The sequence below is a fragment of the Biomphalaria glabrata genome, chromosome 16 (assembly GCF_947242115.1).
Source record: "Biomphalaria glabrata chromosome 16, xgBioGlab47.1, whole genome shotgun sequence".
NCBI classification, from domain to species: Eukaryota; Metazoa; Mollusca; class Gastropoda; family Planorbidae; genus Biomphalaria; species Biomphalaria glabrata.
In genome coordinates, this window is record NC_074726.1 from 4,656,609 (window position 1) to 4,678,159 (window position 21,551).

Genomic DNA, 21,551 nt, shown 5'->3' on the forward strand with positions numbered 1-21,551 from the left:
ACATAATGAGGAGAGCAATGAACCAGACTGCCTTTGGGATTCCATGGCATGAACAACTCCGATTGACGGACTTGGACTTTGCTGATGATGTTGCACTACTCGGGGCTACAAATAAATGCATTCAAGAAATGACGGAGAGCTTAGACAGAGAGGCACCCAAAATTGGCCTCCGCATAAACTTGGATAAGACTAAAATTATGCGAGTGGGATATAAGGCAAAGGGTGTCCACGTCAGACTTGGCGAGTCAAAGCTTGAAGAGCTGGACAAGTTCACGTACCTTGGCAGCATCATAACAAATGATGGAGATGCTTACCATGATGTAGCGTGCCGAATAGGAAAGGCAGGGAGCATTTTCCAAAGGCTGCAGCCTATTTGGACTAGCCAAGCCATTGGACTCGAGACAAAAATACACCTTCTCAACACAATCGTCATTCCAACTGCTACATATGCATGAGAGACGTGGAAGTCATCTGTCAAAATTGAGAAAAGACTAAATGTGGCTCAACAGAGATGGCTGAGGCGGATTTTGGGAGTCAGTTACACAGACCGGATCTCAAACAAGGAAATCCTATGCCGAACTGGGAGTCGAACACTTAGTGAGGTTGTGACTGAGCGTCGCATGAGGTTTGCGGGACATGTTCTACGTCAAAATGAATTACGCACACCAAGAGTTGCGATAACATGGAAGCCAAAACGAGGAAAGCGCAAACAGGGACGTCCTCGTATTACTTGGCGACACACCTTCATGGAGGACCTCAGAACAGTGGACACCAGGTGGGAGGAGGCTTCAGACATTGCCAGTGACAGATCATTATGGAGACAGCTTGCCGCCCAATGCGCCGAACGGCGCGGGAGGACCTAAGTCTAAAGTAAGTCTAAGTTAGTAACTAAAAAATAATAATTAAACTACGATTTGAACTAAACTATTTTTTCTAGTTAAACAATAGCCTTAATAATATTTTTTAGGTAAACTAAAATCTTCTAGCTTTTTAGTTAACTTTTGCCCGTCACTATATATAGGCCTACGTTACTTCATTACAACTATTAGAATCTGGTCTGGGTCCAAACGTTTTACCTTCTAGTAATGAATTAAGAGGCTCATAGAAACAATAAACCAAAATCTAAAATTATAATGATATATTATTATAGGATCTAGACTTAATAATAATAATAACAACTACAAGATCTTGAATAAATCATGTCTTCTAGATGTATTTTGTATAATACCACTAGATTTATAGCTAATTTACGTGTTATTCCCCTTTGAAATAATTAACATTTCAGTCTAAATCCGGCCCTGCCCAAGCCCTTGCTGGACACAGCAGACACACACAAAAAAGGTTTGTCGTATCTTAAAATACAGACGTAAAAAAAGAAAAAGAAGATGATTACGTCCTCCGCATCATTCATGTCAACCAATTAGCCTACTTAAATTCTGCCAAATCATTGGTTTTCGTGGCTGATTGAGACATTAATTAACGACAAGACTCCTCAATACTGTGGCAATGTTTATGGACTGTGTAGTCAATGGTCTGGTGTGCCCATGTGTGCTATTATTTGTTATGAGTTAACCTGATGGTTGGGTTGAGACCTCAAGTTTTTTCTTTGTGTTACTTTACACAAAAATGCATGGATGCAAGATCGCCGGCTCTAGCCGGCAAAATCGAAGTAAAAAAAAAAGGTTGCCGGCGAACGCCAGTCCGACTGATTGCCGGCTCGGTATCGGACTTTTTTTTTTCACATTCAATAACGTTTTGATTTTTCAAACTTAAACTTAATAATTCGAATTCCAAGAAAGACAGGAAGTTAGAATACTTAAGTTACGGTGCATGCGCTTATTTCCGAACTTTCGCTTTTTATCAAAGACGTAAACAAAAGTTAGAAATAAATCAGAAAGGCCCCGGCCTGAGACGCCTAATTTAGTAAGTAGATCTAATTCTAATACTATAAAATTAAACCAGAACTAGAGGCTAGATCTAGTCTCTAGAGATCTAGATTCTAGATATATTTCTACATTTTAAAATGATTTTGGTAGTTGAACGTATTTACCCGAAAATACGAAATTATAATAATGCGTATTCGTATCATGTCAATCATGATCATCGCCGTAAGCTGTATAATGATAATAATGAATGATAATGATAGTTGATAGAGATCTAGATCTACACTACTCACTAGTGTCACTAGCCTAGCTATAATCCTATATAGTCTAGATTGACTCTAGATCATCTCAGTAGATGATAATGATAGATCGATATCAGTGAGTATTAACTATTAGATCTAGATAAAATAAAAATCATAATTATAGATCTAATAATTAGATATCTATCTTAGACGTCTTAGTATCTAGAATCTAGATCTAGAGACTAGACTAATCTAGCACTTACTAGTAGTAGTTAGAATCTTACAGTTACAATCCTAACTAACTTAGCCTACCACTGGCACTAGCCTGATTAAGTTAACTGACTTGACAGTTGACTAGGTCTAGTGACTAGTCCCTGGGCAGAAGCAGCATAGATCAAAAGTAGAGTAGATTGATTGAATCTATTATGATCAGAATATCAGATATATAACCCTCTGTTGCTTGCATCCATGGGTTTACAGTGTTATTGATTACTTTAGACAATGACCTCTAAAATGCTTAAGGAGAATTTTTTTTTTAAGTTAATTAAATTTTTTTTTACATATAATGAAAATATCACTTAAAATTTTGTTTCACCAATACAGAAGTTAGGATAGATCTATGAGTTCATAGAGTACAAGAAAGGTTAATTTGATATAGATATAAGTAAGTGGTTTGATAATAATTCATGTGTATATGTAAAATATAATAAGTTTCCCAGAGTGTCTTTGAAATCAAGTACTAATGTTAATCATGTTGATTACATAATATAGATATCTATAACCTGTTGTAATTTTCTAGCAGGATAGCTATAATCAAGATGAAGATATAAATCTTGATTCAGACTGGAGCTCATCACTTCCTCAGCCTGTCATTTAAGACGGACAGCTTCTGGAATCTAGGTAGGTAATGAAAGCCATCCAAATAGACTGACAATTCATGTGTTCAGTCACTTTTGGTTGAGCTACAGGGGATACCAGCATCATTATTAAATTTAACTTAAAAGAGAAGAAATAGTTTATAATATAAATAAATTATTTGGACATACATATATTTATTTTTCTTTTCAGGTGTTGGAAATCAGACAGCTAAAATTTCAAATTGGTTTTAAATTATTTCCCAGAATGAGCAGTGACAAACCATCCACAGTCAGTCATCCTGCTGTTGGGGATAGCTTCCAACATATCGAATTTGAAATGGTGATAGATCAGGATGATGAAGCATCAGAGAACACCAAGAAAAAATCAATGCTGAAAGTCAAAGAGTGTTTAGGACGATGCACCAAACCTTTAATGTCTGATAATCACCCTCTACCATTAGACGCACCATGGTACTATAGGTTACGAGATAATTTTTTATGCCCACCACATTCTCGAATGGGTGCGGTCATCTTTATTGTCCTTGTGACTGGAAGTATATGGGCAACATTATTTTCAGTTACGGGCGATGAAGCATTGCCAGGAGGAAATTTATTTGCTCTGTTGATTCTGTTTGTGGCCTGCTGGAGTGGTGGATATGTAGCAAGGTTGATCCGGCTTCCTCCTCTATTAGGTAAAGCATCAATTAAAACCTTTTTATTGCAGACTTTATAGGACAGCCTTTTAAATTTGCTTTTGGGCTTAGACCTGGGATTCCAAAACAAAGTGATTTTTACTTGTTTTTCTTACCAATGCTTATCCAAATAACAATTTTTAAAAATAATGTTAAGTTAACTACATAATAGGATTCTCTACACTTGTCACATTAGACTTTTTAAACACATTTTTGTGTACTCACCTACCTCTAAGGCTATCTTCGCCCTCACCTGTTGTGTACTCTTTTAGATCTGCAGATTCCTCTGTTCCTTCACTCTTGCTATCCTAAGCATCCTATTCTGATTATTCAGCATAAAGCTAATCTATTCTTTTATTAAATGTCATCTCTGAATCATTTTTAAGTAGACAAGTGATCTGTTAATTTTATCTATATCAAAGGTATATTGTTTATTTTTAAATGTCAGATTTGAAGCATATACATTTATTCTTAATACAATATCAAATATTTATATCAATAGGATTTAACATAAGAATGTGACTTCTAAAATAATATTTTCTAGACCACATGGTGTATTAATATACAAATGTGACAAATGATTTATGTTAATAAAGGTTACCACATTTCAAACAATGCCTCATTAAAACTAGACAATTTGTATTCTTTAAGATTTCCAATGCTCATATCTAAATCCATATTTGTTTCCTTGTCAGGAATGTTGATTGTTGGAGGTGTTTTAGGCAATGTTCCTCACATAAATTTGGCAAGAGACATTCATTCATCTTGGGTGTTCACATTAAGGTATGATTGATAGAGATGATCATTGAGTATCATACATTTCAAGGCTTATACATATGTAACATAATAACTGTCACCTCACATTTATGACATATTAGTGAGATATGTTTGTTTTACATGTTTGGGTGTTCCTTCAGATTTGAAGATAATTACATCCTTACCCAAAACTCCTGCAAGACGATGGGGAATGGAGACTGGAAATTGAGGCTATTGATCAACAGTTCAAAGTGCATACCACATGACCAGAAAACCATCCCTAATATGTACATATGACCTACATCAGTTGCAAAATGACTATGGATCATTTCATTGGCATACCTGGGCATTTGCTATGGTTGGAACAATGTTGTCCATACAGCATTTTTACCCTCTCTGATCTATCCTTAGAAATGGCAAATGCAGTTAAAGTTTAGGGTCAGTGGTCAGTGGCATAACAGGCTATACAAAAGTGTTTTGCAAACTGCCTAAGGGTCACCGCTCCTGATTTTTTTTCTCAGAGTTGACTCCCTAAGCTTGTTCCATGTTTGGGTATAGTTGCAAGGCAGCATAGGTTTGAATTTGGTTTTCCTTCTTCTAGGTGGATAGTCAGCCAAGACTAATGAGCCTTCTCCTGCCCATAGCTTACTGGCTTAAGTGCCTGTTACTCACCTTTGCACCTTCTCCTGTTTGTGATTAACAGTTCCGCCGTGCCCGATTTCTAACCCATTGTGAAGGCTAGGAGTTGGAATGGTTGTCAGAGTCTATTTAAGATGCATGCCATTGGAAGCATTTTATAGGTAGTGGAGTAGTTAAAACGTTATTTCCATTACCACTTCTGGCAATGACAATCATAATTAGAATCTTAAAATAACTTTTACAATTTCTATTAGCTGTGATTTAAAAAATCAATGAACGTTGGTAAAGGTTAAGACAAAGTTATTGACCTTGGGAAAGGTTAAGACAAAGTTAGTTGAATTCAGCACCTCTTAGAAAGAAAGTTATATATATATATATATGTCATATAATAATAATAATTACAATTGTGCATTACAAAAAAAAATACATAATTAGAACTAACAAATTGTATGATAGCACACAAAGTATACATTCATAGCCCAGTTTCTCTTCAACATTACATGCGAAATTTACACCAGAAAGTTAATAGTTTTTGCAACAATTTAGTTGAGAAAGGAATAAAAGAGTTCTTGTGTCTATTGTACATTTTTATACATGATTCTATTTAGTTAAGTCATTTACTACAACAATATTTTATTGGGATACAATAATTGAGTGAACTTGTGTCAAGAATTATTAAAGCTATATATGGGTCTTCATCAATATTTTATGTAGTCTATGTCAGCTTTGTCCACGTTAATAGGTCAAACCAAGCAAGCAGGGGGTCAGCTACAACAAGAGAGAAACACTATGCAATCATCCTGACATAATCTTATATTCAAGCAGAAACTAGGGCTACAATGTATTCACATGTTTTCAAAAACACATATATAGATATATAACAATTTTAGACTTCAATAATCTAGAATTTGAATGTTGAATCCTATGCAAAATTTTATTTTTACAAAGCTTATATCACCTCACTCTTTCTTTCTAGTAAAAAGTTTGAACACATTTTTTCTCCAATTTCCTATTCTCAGATCAAGTTAAAACTTTGCACAATTATTCATTGTACCTGACAAGACATGAATCAATAATAAAAAAAATAACCAAATAGTTAATTAATTATGGGTGAATTATTATTTTGTTTGACTTTGAAATAAGGGGAATAAATGCTACTTAATGACAGATTTAATTCCCTTATTATGTTTTGAAACATTTTTTCTCACACTTCCTGCATAATTATTCATAGTCAATGACAATACATAAATCAATTCAACAATTAACCAAGAAGTTAATCAGTTAGTAGTAATTAATTCATTTTGTTTTATACAAAAGAAGGGAGCTAAACCCTGCTAGTTTAAGATTATTGTAGTAATTAATTCTTTTTTCCCTTAGATAAGGTTTATTTTGCTTGTTACAAATTTCTTTTTTTTTTTTTAAACTCAGACAGATAGCTTTGACAGTAATTCTTACAAGGGCTGGACTTGGTCTTGATCCCAAGGCATTAAAGCGACTGTCTTTTGTTGTATTAAGGCTAGCTTTCCTCCCATGTTTGACAGAAGCAACAGTGGATGCCATAGCCAGCCATCTTATCTTAGGCTTTCCCTGGCAGTGGGGATTTATGCTTGGGTAAGTCATTTATGCATACAATTTCATTAAGTCATTTTAAATCAAACTCAAATGTACCAATTTTTTTAATAAAAACAAATCATTTCTTTTTTTATTTTTTTTTTGTTGAAAATAACTTGTAACCTATAATTAAAAAATAATTTTTTAGTCAATTATTTAGTAAAAATTTATTTAACAATTCCCTTTACTTTCTTCAATTATTCCTGTGGAACCCCTGGGGCGCTAGCACTACAGCCAAACCTCCCCACCGAACTCGGTTCTGAGCAGCTTTCTTCATCTGCTCCCATATCATTCCAGTATCTTCAGCTTCACTGATGACAGATCTTTTCCAGGTTAGCTTGGGTCTGCCCACTTTCCTCTTCCCTTGTTTATTCCAATCAAGTGCCTGCCTTGCAACATTGGTTGCTGGTTTTCTAGCTCCACCTATGCTTTTTAATATCCTGTGTTATGCTTGGTTCTCTCCCACAAGTTGACAGTAGATATCTATTTGTTTCACCTTGTTCCCTATATCCAGTGTAGGCAACTGTTTGTGAATGTCTGAAGTTATTCCATGTTTAGTTCACAAAGCTTTAATTCTAGTAGTAGGAATCACTTTATTAATATATTATAATAAGGCTTGTCTTCGAGTCCAAAGATAATGAGGATTGCAGTATTTTACAAGGCTATGCAGCCCCAGCTGTGACCTACTTAATAATATACACACACTACATAAAGGTACAATACAATTCAATTTCATTTTTTTACTCTAGTCATCTCCTTCAACTGACTACCTCTAGCCCCCTTGTCATAATGACAAACTATTTTTAGACCTTATGCAAAAACCCTCTTTGTTTTAAATAAACCTGTCATTACTTGACAACAGCCTACAACCATTACCTTGCGCTACAGAAATTTTTTACCTTTACCTATCCCTTAGTCTGTTGGACCGTTGGGGCACCAAGCATGACTCATCGGCCGTCTTTCTCCATTCCTCCCTGTCTTTTGCCTTATTTAGAACCTCTTTCAATGGTAGGGCCGTCCATTCTTTTATGTTGTCCTCCCATCCCTTTCTCTGTCTGCCTCTTCTTCCTTTACTTGGTACTGTTCCCTGAAGGAAGGTCTTTGCGAGCCCCGAAGATCTTGTAATAAGGCCATAAATTTTAAGCTTACATTTTTTTACTTTAGTTAGCAGGTCATCATAGGGTCTGATCGCTGCAGTAACCTTGACTCTAATCTCTTGATTTGTGATGCAGAAATACAATCTAAAAATCTAAAAAAAAAATTAATGCAAAAGCTGCTTTATATTACATGACATATTATTCCTTATATAATAGTGAAATAAATAGTTAGACTGATTTGATTATGTTTAACAACAGGCATTTATCAGTTATAATATATCTTCATCAATGTGATCCTCATAGTGTGTGAAAGTTGTTTGATTCTACCTTAATTGTGGACAAAAAAAAATGTTTCCTTTCAGTAGCTTACAATGTTGCTTGAACATTTCTGTCCACTTTCTAGATTTGTGATCAGTGCTGTCTCACCAGCTGTCATTGTTCCCTCTGTTCTGAGTCTTGGCGAGAGATGCTATGGGATAGAAAAAGGGATTCCTACCTTAGTAATTGCTGCTTCCAGCGTCGATGACATCTTGGCAATCACAGGTTTTGGTGTTTTGCTTGGGATCACATTTTCTACGGGTATTAACACTTTTATTAATGTTTAAATTCTTTTAAATTACTATTGCTGTGTACACTATTCTTTGACAATATATATATTATACATGAAGCCTCGTGTTTTGTTTTTAACAATTCAAATCAGATTTAAGAGAGGAAATAATTGAAGCGTTAAACTTAGGCTAGTTTTAGAATATGCATCCTCTGTTGGGACCCCTCAACTCAACAAAACACAAAGAAACTAGAACAAATACAAAATAGAGCAAAACAAACGAATATTCACATTTGATTACAGTAACACCATTAGTAAAATCACTAAACTTTGAGACACTTCAGGACAGAAGAATAAAAAGCAAAGTAGCCAAAATATGTAAAACACTAAACCATAATTTACAAATAAAAAAACAAAACCTAATGAAATACTCAGAAATACAGAGGCACATTTCTTATTCCATATGCTAGAACAAATTCTTACAAGTGCTCCTTCTTCCTTAGTGCTATTAGAGAATGGAATGGGTTGTCTAAAACAGCCAGGAAAACCAACAGAGTTTAAGTCATTGATTAACACGATTGACAAGATTGACACATGAATTGCGTTGGACACAATATCTTCTTATTTGAAGTAACCCCTGTAATATATGTAAGATAAGATAAGACATATTAATACAATAAAGATAAGACATATTAATACAATACACTTGACATAATTTCCTGAGCTTGTGAATTTTTGCTGATCAAAACATTGACATCTGAGATGTGAGGCTGAGTGACATTAACTGCTTGGCAACCTTGCAAGGGGGCTTGAGTTCAAATCCCGATTTGAGCTAAGTTGTGTTTGCTGAGAGAACTAAAGCCAGCACAGAAACAAATCCACTAAATAGATGGGGCCAAAGTGCAAGCTATGACATGAAAGATGTTCTATATAAAAGTAATTTGAAAAAATAGAAATAATAAAAATATAGTTGCAAATTAGTTGCATTATTTTACAATATCTTGTTTACCTAAAGATTGAAGGTTAAAACTAAGTGCCTAGCAATTGTTGTCCAAATTATGTGTGGCAGGATGTGTTAAAAGTATTGTGAAAGTAATGTAACTTAGATCACATCGTTGTTATCGAGTCAGCTCAACTGATCTAATATGTAACAGTTCTAGATTGAAATGTCCAGGTCATCAGCTTGACTGCAACCAGTTTGAATCAGGTACTAAGCTCACTACATGTGCCTATGACAAAGTCAACCTGCACACCTCCATCCCTCAATGTTCTGTAGGAGATTTGGGCTAGGATGTAATACTCTTCAATTCTTAAGGAACACTGAAACATGTAAAACAAAACAAGAACTTCAAGAGTTAATTAATAAAAGATCATTTTTGTCTTCTTTAATAATAATAATAATAATCTTTGTTATCCGTAAGGAAATTTGTCTTACAATTTGTGCATTACACCAAACAAAAAACATTATAACTATAAGAAACCAAAGTGTACATTCACACCAGACTCACTCATAATTTACATGTGACAAAGTTTATACTTTGGTAGTGCTTTCCGACTTCTGACTCAACAAAAACTGATACAAATTATCTTTTTAAATTTTTGTTTTAAAACTTGTTTGTCTCTATGTGTACACATTGTAGTACATATTTATTTCAAAAATCTTCAGTAAAAGCTTTTCTCTATAAGGCTGCTGAAATCTGACATGGGTAACCAACAATAATATTCACTGAAGTGGATTCAAACTTTGTATTTCTTTCTTAAACTTTATAGTAATTTTCTTGCATAAAAAGTTACTGCAAATTGGTGTTTTTATATCTTTTTAAAAAATACATCTGTTTTTGTTCTTTCAGTGACTTTTGTTTTTGTTCTAAATATTTTAGAAAGTCTCCCTATATATCCTACTTGTTATGTCACAGGTGATATTGTTTGGACACTTTTCAAAGGCCCTCTAGAAGTGCTCTCTGGTGTGACTTATGGTATTGTAGGAGGAGTTATACTTTGGTACATTCCACAGAAAACTAGTGTAAGTACTCTTTGGACAGCTCTCAGGATGGTGAAATTTAAAAAAAAACATAACTACTGGTATATAATTAGTGGTTCATAAGCATTATTGACAAAAGACCTCAGGTGTAAACCTGTTACCTGTGATCATAATTTGTATATGAATTCTCTGACTACAAGTGGACTTAAAGCAGTGATGTACCAACCCTGGCCCAGGGGCCATATCTGGATCGAGATGCTCTGCTATCCTGCTTATTGAAACATTCCCACAGTGCTAAATGATGCAACAGAAAATTAGTTATTCCGAACTGCTATAATACTGTCAAAAATGTATTTTGATTTTCAAGTATGGTTGGGTACCTACCACCTAAAATAAAAATAAAAACAATTGTAAATCATTAGATAAAATTATGAAATATTATAGACCACTATTAGCAAGTATTGGATTGTCTAACCAAATGCTAATTTATATCTCCATTCACAGAAACTCCAGCTTCTCTTTAGATCTGTTCTTTTAATGTTCATGGGACTGATGGCCATATTTGGAAGTATAAAGCTCCACTGGTCAGGTGCAGGACCACTTGCAGCCCTGACTGTACCCTTCGTTGCAGCTGTAAGGTGGAGGTCAGAGTGGAAAGAGAGTAGTAAAGTAAGTCATCTTATTAGGGTCAAACTAACCTTCATTTCAAATGAAATGAATGGTAAAAGCCCATTTTGATAACAAAGTATGTAAACCTTTCAAAATGAAAGAAATCTGCACTTAAAAGGAAAATTCATTGCAGTTATGGACTTAATGAGAGTGATATTTTGTCAGGACAGAAAAATACCATTCAGAAAATGAAACCCTAGTTCTGACTACTTGATGGTTCCAAGCCCCTGCCTTCTGCCATTCCTCACCGTCCTGCAGGATGTTTGGACTAGGAAGTAAATTATCTTCAATTCTGAAACGTGAAACATTTATTTTAAAATTTTTTATTGATACTGATCCCAGCTGATGGCATGTCTTTGAATGTGTTTACAAAAATACACACTATGAAATTTAGTTCAAATGAAAGAATAATTTACCATATGCATATTCTACTTTAGGCTGGACAATAATTCTTCTTATTAGTAAAATTTGAGTGTTATAGAATGATTAAAACATTGTCTTTTCTTAAAAGAACGTTCATTTTGCTTGCTTTTTTTTCCTGCAGATTTATATATGCTTCTTAAATTATAGCTTACCAAAATTATTTTAACAATATTACCTTGAGATCAATAAAAGCGATAGATTAATTTAAAATAAAACAAAAAAAAATAGTAATTGTCCTTCAAGGCAAAACGTTCTATGGCAGATCAATCAGGATTCTCTGTTTCATTTTGCTGACAATTTAAGAGTTACTGCTGCAGAGGTGAACAAATATAAGAAACACTTGATGTTTGAGCCCTGAAGCCTTCTCCTGCTGCAAATAGACCAAAAGGACAAACGTCCTGTGCAATAACTTTGGTCCAGTAGGCTTTCCTGTATAAATTGTTTTTCTTTTTCCTAACAAAATATCCCTATCATTTACAGTAAATAACTGCAATAATAAAGTCTATAGGGCAAATCATGTTAAGGTCATCTGATTTTTTTGGCCAACAGTTAACGAGTAGGATGTCATGTGGCCAGCACAATGACCAATCACCTTTACACTTCCCCAACTAATGTTAGGTACCCATGAAAGTTGGGTGAACTCAGGGGTGCCCTAAAAATTCCGAAATTTAAAATCCCAGTCTTCACCGAGATTTGAGCCTAAGACCACAGGTTTGGAATCCAAGTACTTAACCACTCAGCCACCACACCCCCAATAACAGCATATTCTTTTTATTTATATCTGTTATATCGAATTCCTTAATATTTTGATTTGTTAATTTTATTGTTTACAAACTTTCCTGTTACAGAATCCTGTTGAGGAAGTTCTTGGAGTGTTGTGGATGATATTCCAACCATTTCTGTTTGGTCTCATTGGTTCAGAAGTGGACGTAATGAAGTTAGACTATGATGTTATTGGTAAAACTTTTTTTTTTTCCTCATGTGCTTTTGTTGTTGTAAAATAATAGTTTAACAAAAAAAAAAAAAAAGCATTTCATTACTTAGTTCACCATCTATCTGTTCACTTACAAAGTCTGCGGGATACACGTTTAAGGCCAAAAACAGATCTACGGCTGAGGACTGATGTACACAGCCCAAAGAAAAGCTTAATCGACCACTGGTGGAAAATGGTTATGTCTGCACTGGATGTGGCAAAATATGTAGGTCTGAGCTGTGGATACATAGCCATGGAAAATAATGCATTCCTCTTTAATCTTGGACCTCGAAGACAAGCCTTATTATTATTATTTTTCCTCATCTGATGCAGACAAAGCTCCTGTCTTCTACAAAGGCTTTTCTTTGGACAGAATGCTTGATTCTTCTTCTTCTTCTAGCAGCTTTTTTGCTGCTGAGCTGTCACCTCTTTGAATGCTTGCTTTACAATTAAATTTTTTTTTGGGTTAAAATCATTTTGTGGCCCAGTCATATTAATGTTTTTTTTGGCTCATTGTTAATCTAGAAAGATATTAGTTTCCATCATTTCTTTGAACTAATTATGTTTTTCCATTTTTGAATTGTAGGTCTTGGTATAGCCGTTCTGGTGATTGGCTTGGTGTTCAGGATCACTGTCTCATTCTTGTCAGTCTTCTTCACAAATCTCAACTACAAGGAAAGACTTTTTGTAGCTATGGCCTGGTTACCTAAGGCAACTGTTCAGGTTTATATTGCCATTTTTTACTATTTTTATTAGCTTTCAAAGTTTGCAAAACAAAAAAAGAGTTAAATTTTTTATTTTTTTTTGCAATTTGATTTATATGATTCAATGTGGCTGGTTTTTCACTCTAAAAATATTCCTGGAGTTGTTGAATGGTGAAGGACATATTGTTTGACCGAAGGACATATTGTTTGACTGAAGGACATTGTTTGACCCAAGAACATAGTGTTTGACTGAAGGACATTGTTTGACCAAAGTACATATTGTTTGACCAAAGGACATATTGTTTGACCAAAGGACATATTATTTGACCTGTCTTATTACCTACTTCTGCTTATAAATTACCATGGAATAGTAAATTCATAAAACCTATAAGAGATTATCCTTTTTTCCATATTGATAAAATATTTTGCTCTTCCGAAGAAAAAAACAAACAAATTTGCAATTTTTCTAATTGTGAATCACAATGGATATTTTGTATTACTTAAATTGTAGCAGAAAATATATAATGCATTTGTATATGATATAAGGTGAAAATATAAGAGAAGGACAAATAATGGAACAAGAGGGAGAAAAATTAAAGAGAGAATGTCAAGAAAAAACAATGAATATATATTTATATTTAAATTATATATTTAAACATATATATATATATTTACTATTAAAGCTATTATGCAGTGCTGAAAGAAATTTCTAAATAATGTTATGCTCAAATGTTGATTGTATTAACTGTATTTTTTATGCCTGATTCAAAATTATTTAATGTTAAGAATTTTTTTTTTTTTTTTAAAGTAGAGAAATGCACTGAGTAAGTAATTGGTTTGGTGTAACTTAATCTGAACTCATGTGCCACTAACTATACATTATCAAAAGACAATGCTTTTGGTGAAGTACATGTTTGATGGCGTTGATAGGTTAATAACATTTAGTTAAATTTAAAACTTGAATAAAATGACTGATATAAATGAATGTGTTGAAACCTTTATTTTTATCCTTAAATTTATTTTTATTTTATCTGTAGGCTGCTATTGGTACTGTGGCTTTTGACTTGGCAAAGAAAAATAATGATGTTGCAGCTCAGACTCTCGGCAAACAGGTACTTCACCAAGTTGTTTGTCAAAACAGAATCTTGCTATTTGTTTTTGGTCTGTGCAATGATTTGTTTAGCTAAAAAAAAATTGATACATTTACTGACCCATAAAAAATTTACTAGACTTGTTGATGTGAATTTCGCCTTTCTTATAGCTATCGACTGTTGGGAATGGTTGTTTTGGTTCCCGGTCATTTCATCCCCGGTCATTTCATCCTCTGGTCACTTCATCCCCTGGTCACTTCATCCCCCGGTCACTTCATCCCTGGTCATTTCATCCCCTGGTCACTTCATCCCCAGTCATTTCATCCCCTGATATTTTCATCATCTGTTCATCTGATCATTTTTATCTAACAAATTGTAATTTTAAAACATCATGAAATTAGCAATATTTAATGTATTCATTTTTTATTTAAATGACAAAATTGTAACACGTTAATGTTTAAAAGGAATTAAAGCAAAACTTATACAGGCGACATGATATCACGAGGATGGGTGAACTCCGCCTTTGTTAGAAAAAAATAAAACCTTATTTCAAGGCTAAAAATGACGCGCCCATTTTCAAGAAAGAGCGATTGAAAAATAAAATAAAGTAAAACATATTCGTACTTTCACCACAGCTTGGCCTTTGATGATAAGTTATCAGCGGCACGGTCATAATTATTGTAATCACACTTCTATCTCTCAAAAGACTTCCACTACTTGCTCCACACCTTGGCCTTTGATGATAAGTTATCAGCGGCATGATCATTATTATTCTTATCGCACTTCTATCTCTCAAATGATTTTTTACTACTTCCATTAAACCTTGGCCTTTGATCCGGATAATATTATGATATTACAACCCCCACATACAATAGAAGCGCTATAACTAAGTACACACCCAGATTTACAATATAATATAAGATTTCTCATTAAGAATACAAAGTGGAAGAGGAAACACTATAAACGCATTAGTAACAAGTCATAAAATGTCAAAAAGCATTCTACATAATCATATTTATATATAAAATATTTAATTGGGGATGAAGTGACCAGGGGATAATGTGACCGGGGATGAAGTGACTGGGGATGAAATGACCGGTCACCGTTGGGAATATTGGTTATTGAAAGACTTTCCCTAACCATTGTCACATCAATTTAAAATAGCACTACTTGACCTATTCAATTCTGGACCACTCTAAGTTTTAGACTTCTCAAATACTAACCCACAAGAAATATAAGTAGGTTCACAAAAATGTCAATAAAAAAATCTATTTCCAAAGATAATATTATAAATCCTATTGCAATATAATCAGAATTTATTACTTTACATTACAGTATAAACAATGTGTGCTTTTCTATATAAATCTTTCATGCGTACATATGACAATGCGCTCAACCTACAATTTTCAAAATCAGCTTGGTCTTGGGCAAAAGTTTGCAAAGAAAATTTTAGAATAATGCATACTCACGTCTAGATTTAGTCTAAATCACTGGTTTCATTTTCATCATTAAAATTTTCTATTAAATAATTCAGTAAAATCATCATGACAACCCAGTGCCACGATTTAGAAACATTGCTGAAATTGAAAGCTGATAGGTGATAGTAAGCTCCCTTGGCCTCTCCTAGTAATGTATCTAGTGAAATTTTATTTGCTTTTAATACATTGCTGTATAATAGTTTGTAGACCAAGTGATGAGTGGCCGTTTTCAGCTGTAATGGGATTGAATAGGTAGATGCTGTACTTGGCTGCAATGGAATTGACTGTAGTAAACACTCAATTTTGGAATGTTCAGATACAATATGCCTCGCAAATATCAGCTCAAGTTTTCCTATCACTTGGTTCTAGAGAGTCATAATTTTGAGTTGTTAGCATGTGGTTCTGCTTCCTAGTTTACAGTCAGTAAATTGGGTATTTGTAGAGCTTGTTTTTTTTTAAATTAGTTGGTTGCAGTGATTGAGATTCAGCTGTTGTTCTTTCAGATAACTCCCTTTTTATTTTTAGCAAAGAAATATTTTAGGCAAAGCCTAATTTAAATTAACAAAGGGAGAAAACATTGAACACCAATCAGCATAAGGTTGTTGAATAACAGTAACTTAATTATTCTTAGCAAAAGATAAAATACTGATGTCAAATAACAAATAACAAGTTCTGTTTCTATGTAGCCTGAATTGATTATAGCTGTTTATTGATTTGATCTTTTAAGCATTTCCATTTATAAAATGTTTCAAAGTGGTTACATTTTTTGTTTCTAAATAATGATAGAGATTTCTCTTGAATGCCATTAAAACTATAAAGTTTAAATGACATCATTGTTTTCTTTTCAGGTTCTGAATTTAGCAGTGCTGTCTATATTACTGACAGCCCCCATAGGCTCATTTCTAATCTCACTATTAGGTCCAGTGCTTCTCAAATGTTCACCTGTCACTACCTCAGAAAAAATAGTTGTTGAAGAAAATGGAATACAGGAGAAATGTATGATTGAAGATGAGCTGCCTGATAGCAAGCCTAAAGAGACAGAAGAAAAAGAATTGTAAAACTAATTATTGTTATAGCTTTGTAGTATGGTTATAAGAGCATTAGTCTTTTATTTGTTGTGTGTAGTATGATCTCTAACATTTTAACAATTTAATAATTTGTTACCATAAGCTCCACACCCCTTTTTTATCCAGATTCTGTTTAAAATCATATTCTTTTTTTTTTTTTTTTTTCATATTAGTAAGGAAAATAAGCCATTCAATATTTTAATGTTTGCCAATTGATTTTTTTTTCTTGCTATTTTATATTTCAATTCCTTTAAAATAAAAATCATTGTTTAAATCTGATTCTCAAAGTAGTCTACATAGACCCCGAAGACTTTTAAGGGGTCTACGAGACAAAAAAGTTTGGGAACCACTGGTTTAAATGAAGGAAAAAGTGTAATCAAGTCAACATTTATGACTGTCCTACATCTTTCATAGTATTTTTTAGAATCTCTTGAAAGTGTAAACAGGTGCCTCTATCAACGCTTAAATAATCTCTTTGATACAATGGTAATGCTAATATTAATTATAATTCTTTTGTTTCACAAAACATGTATCAAATGTTTATTTTTTTGAGGGGTTACCAAAAAGAGATCCCATAAAAATTTGCTGCTAGAAATTTTTCAAGTTGTATATCTCTTATTTTTTTAATGATCATTTTTTTTTTTTTTTTTTTTTTAAATATCATTTTAGTAAATGATGATTTTAAATTCAAAATAGCTGTTTAATTGGAAGTAAGGTCATTAAAAAAAAATACTTTTCTATTCAGCTTTTTGCCTGCAACCATGACATTCAACTTAGCTTTGCTAGTCATTTGTAGTGCTAGTGATTCTCCAGCTCATGTACTTGTCATGAATAATCTGCAGATCATTTCTAACTGCAATGTGGTGTATGCATTCTATTTATCCTAAAGTTCCCATTCAGACCATGCAGTCTATTATGCAGATGATGTAAAGTTCATCTGTTTCTGTGGCCCACAGTTAACAAGGGTATCATGTGGCAAGCATAAAGACCATCTGCCTTTACTTTTCCCCAACTAATGTCTGGTACCCATTAGAGTTGGGTGGACTCAGAGGCACACTAAAGAGCTAAAGGTCCCAAAATTAAAAATCCGTGTCTTCACCAGGACTCTAACCTGGGACCACCGGTTCAGAAGCCAAGTGCTTTACCACTCAGCCACAACCCATTTTTATTAATCCTACGGTTTGTTTTATTCTAAATGTGTAATTTAGATAAGCTTGATAATATCTGTTTTTATCTGTTGGCATAAAGTATGTTGAGCTGTAGTTGAAAAAATGCAGTTGCACTTTTACAGGGGACTATTATCCTTTAGGACTGTGATATTCGACATATCTGGCCCCTTGACAATTTTGAACATAACGAAGCTTCTCAATTCTTTTGGACCTAACAATTTTGTTTTACAAAGCTTATATCAACTCACTCTGTCTGGTAAAATGTTTGTACACCCATACTCTGATCAAGTTGAAATTTTGCACAATTTTTTTTTTTTTTTGTATCTATGTTTATTTAATGCTGACAAATAGCCAGACTTGCTTGGGCTGGCAAAGTTACTAAGGGAAACTAGCAAAAGAAACCATTATTAAAATCTATTTACCAAATGTAATGGAACTCGGTTGTGTAAAAATATCAAAATCTGGCAAACTGTTGTTGTATGTTATTTCTCTTAAGCAAAAAAAAACAACATTGTTGTAGATTTTAAAATGCTGATTGTATTATATTTTTAGTCATTATTTAACATTCCATTTTATGAAAAATCTTTTCAGAGCATTAATATTTATATTGCTGTTACCAATTATCTGACTAGTCATAGAAGTCTGTTCATTATTTATTTATTAAATTTCTCTTTGTGAACATTAATGTATAAGATTTTATGCTTTTGTAATTATTAGAATGTTTGCTTTTAATTTTTTTTTTATAGAAAAGCTTCAGTGCTTATTGACTTACTTTGACTTGACTTAGTCCTTTTGACTCCCAGAGTAGCATAGGGCTGCAACAGTACTTTGCCATCAGACTCTGTTCTGGCAATTTCCCTCAATTAAGTCCATGTCCATTCTGCCATCTTTCTTTATTTCTTGGTCTGCCAATCTCCATCATGTTTGGTTTGGTCTCTCAACCTTTCCCTTACCCTGTGGGTTTCAGCCTGTCTTCCAGGACTTATAATATCATCAAAGGTCATGCATAACACTAAAGAGCTTTGCAATTTTTTTTTTCGTAGTAAAGAAGTGATTTTAAAATGGTGGGTCTGTATTTCATGTATTTCCTTGGTAGGAACTGAGTACAGCTGTAATGTCCAAACTATCCCGTATATCTTGCCTATGTTATTGTGAAACAGGATGTTTTGGCAGAGCCATTCTGGTGCTGGAAATTATGGTGTTCACTGTTTTTGACACCTAATGGATGCTCATTATATTATGTCTTTAAAATTTTTTTTTTACATATCTATGTTTACCACACGCGTTTGTATTCCAATATATTTTTATGTGAAGAACAAAAATTTTCTGGTCCATTACAGTTTGGTTTAAGTTTTTGTATTATTTGTATTTTAACATCATAAAGTTGTCTTGGTTTTAATATTTTCTAAAACAAAGTGAAACAATTGAAGAAAAAAAAAATTCATTTAATTTCTTCTATGTTCACTCAAAAAAGGTTTATTTATTTTATGGTCTCCACAACTAAATGATGAAATAAATTTGAAAATTGACGTCATCATTTGCGGTTTGCGCACCTCCAATATAATTTATAGGTCTTGTGATGGAACTTGACCTATTATATTTAGCCATATTTATTCATGTAATTGTTAAGACTTTAAGACATTTATTAAAAATTATTTCTTTGGGAGGTGGGGTATGTATGCTATATTTACAATCTACTATGATACAGTGATTAATTAATTATGGTTGGAACTTCTTATCCAAAATGGCTGTTCACTGCATTGCAGTGTTATCCACCCATTTGAAACTTCTGTTCAATTTGCATAATAAAAGGGTAAAGGATTCCATCGGGGCTTGACAAGATTTATGCTGTGATGTGGCCTGTGACCCGTCCAAAATTTATCTGGCCCACTAAGTTTATAAAGATGGACACCACCGGAGTAAAAAAATAAAGTACCCCTTTTAGACCTTGGTATCTATAGGGCATATAATGTAATGGTTTTATGTCAGACAGTTAACAAGGGTGTCATGTGGCCAGCACAAGGACCTTTACTTTACCCAACTAAACTCAGATACCCATTAGAGTTGGGTGTACTCAGAGGCACCCTACAATATCCCCCGAATTCAAGATCCCAGTCTTCATCAAGATTTGAACCTGGTACCTCTTGGTTCAGTAGTCAAGTGCTTTACCACTCAGCTACCCCCCCCACACACACACACACACTGGAGTGGAGTGTGAAAAAATAGGAAATTCTAACACTAGGAAAACTTCTTGGTCAAATGTCATAATAGTGATTAGTTTGAGAAGAATATTCATGCATCGCTGTAATGACTTTACTATCAAAATGTATTTTCATGTATTCATGAGTTTATTATATGTGTAACAGGTGTTTTATTCTTAATATTTTTTAAATGTAAGCATTAACTAATTACTACTTAACCTGATATTAAACAGAATAGTTATTTTCATGTATTCATTCAAAACTATCCAGATATAGCAGCTTTGCAAGATCATATTTTTATACTGCAATAAAACTTTATGGAAATAAATTTGACATTGTATGAAAACTAATGTAATAGACTTTAAAACTATTTACTATTTGAAACAGTATTTGGAATATATTTATTATTTACAATTAGGCAATTCGATCCTGTACATTATAAGCTTGAATAAGTTTAATTCACATGTTTTCTAGAGAGAAAAAAAGCATAAAAACATAAAATTAAATATTCTCAATACAAATATCATTTAATTCTAACAGCTCCTAACGCTTTCTTAAATAGCTTTTGGAATGATGTAATTTGTAAAAAAAAACAACAAATGGATTCTTTTAAGAATAACTATGCTAGGAAACTGGAGTGTTTTTTTGTTGTTGTTTTTATTATTGCAACATCAAAAACAGTATTAAACTTAAACTAATAAATTTATGGTGCATTCTTTTCATCATGGGCTCTCAGGACTCTCACTTCCTAGACCTTGCAGACGTTATGGCAGCATGTGCAGGTCTCTGGCTCGCCTGTAACGTTATCCTTTAATATTGAGGACATTTTTATTTTTCAATATCTTTTAATTTGGGAAATGATATCATCTCTCCATTTCCACATTTTTTTAAGATGTACATAGCAAAAAAAAAAAAAGACTCTTTAGGTTTAGTGAATTGTATTTATATCATGTATTTTTTTATTGCCCCATTTTGACATTGAAATCAAAAAAATGATTATTTTAAAATAAAAAAGACTCATGAAAAGTGTTGAAGCAATAGTTTATTATCAATAATGTCTGCTGTTCACCAAAGATTTCTCAAGAGTGCCTTTTACTTGTTATATTTTTATAGACATTTATATGTATAGTTATTTATTCAGTGTGTTAACTTACCATGACATGTGACATGTGTTATTTATTTTTTTAGGAGCCACCATTTGTTTGTCTATATTACTTCTAAGTTATAGTTATAATGTTTTTTGTTTGGGGTAAGACAAATTTTCATACGGACAATAAAGATTATTATTATTATAAGTAGAAATATTATGGCTATTTGTAAGGCTGAGCTTCACAATAAATATTTAACATATTTTGTGTGTGTGTTCTAAAATCACATTTACTAATCATACTTGTTCTTATAAAATTATATAAACTACTGAGAATAAAAGAAGCTAACAGAAATGAAGTGGGATATAAATGCTATATCCCTG

The 21,551-nt window shown here is 33.2% G+C and overlaps 1 protein-coding gene across 4 annotated transcripts; it reads left to right on the plus strand.

Annotated features, from left to right (window-relative positions):
- The first annotated feature begins 1,844 nt into the window (after positions 1 to 1,844).
- LOC106078694 (sodium/hydrogen exchanger 9B2-like) lies at positions 1,845 to 21,433 on the plus strand. 4 transcript variants are annotated; one of them, XM_056013805.1, is made up of 12 exons: positions 1,845 to 1,923; positions 2,928 to 3,025; positions 3,194 to 3,674; positions 4,370 to 4,457; positions 6,498 to 6,680; positions 8,181 to 8,356; positions 10,241 to 10,347; positions 10,810 to 10,974; positions 12,246 to 12,354; positions 12,957 to 13,093; positions 14,112 to 14,186; positions 16,492 to 21,433. In XM_056013805.1, the coding sequence occupies exons 3-12, from the start codon at positions 3,248 to 3,250 to the stop codon at positions 16,699 to 16,701; spliced, it is 1,677 nt and encodes a 558-aa protein (XP_055869780.1). In that variant the 5' UTR covers positions 1,845 to 1,923; positions 2,928 to 3,025; positions 3,194 to 3,247; the 3' UTR covers positions 16,702 to 21,433. The 4 variants fall into 4 exon arrangements, with proteins under 4 accessions (XP_055869780.1, XP_055869779.1, XP_055869777.1 ...); XM_056013804.1 differs by having other exon boundaries at positions 1,862 to 1,923; positions 2,925 to 3,025; XM_056013802.1 differs by lacking the exon at positions 1,845 to 1,923 and adding an exon at positions 2,102 to 2,261 and having other exon boundaries at positions 2,925 to 3,025.
- The last annotated feature ends 118 nt before the right edge of the window (positions 21,434 to 21,551 follow it).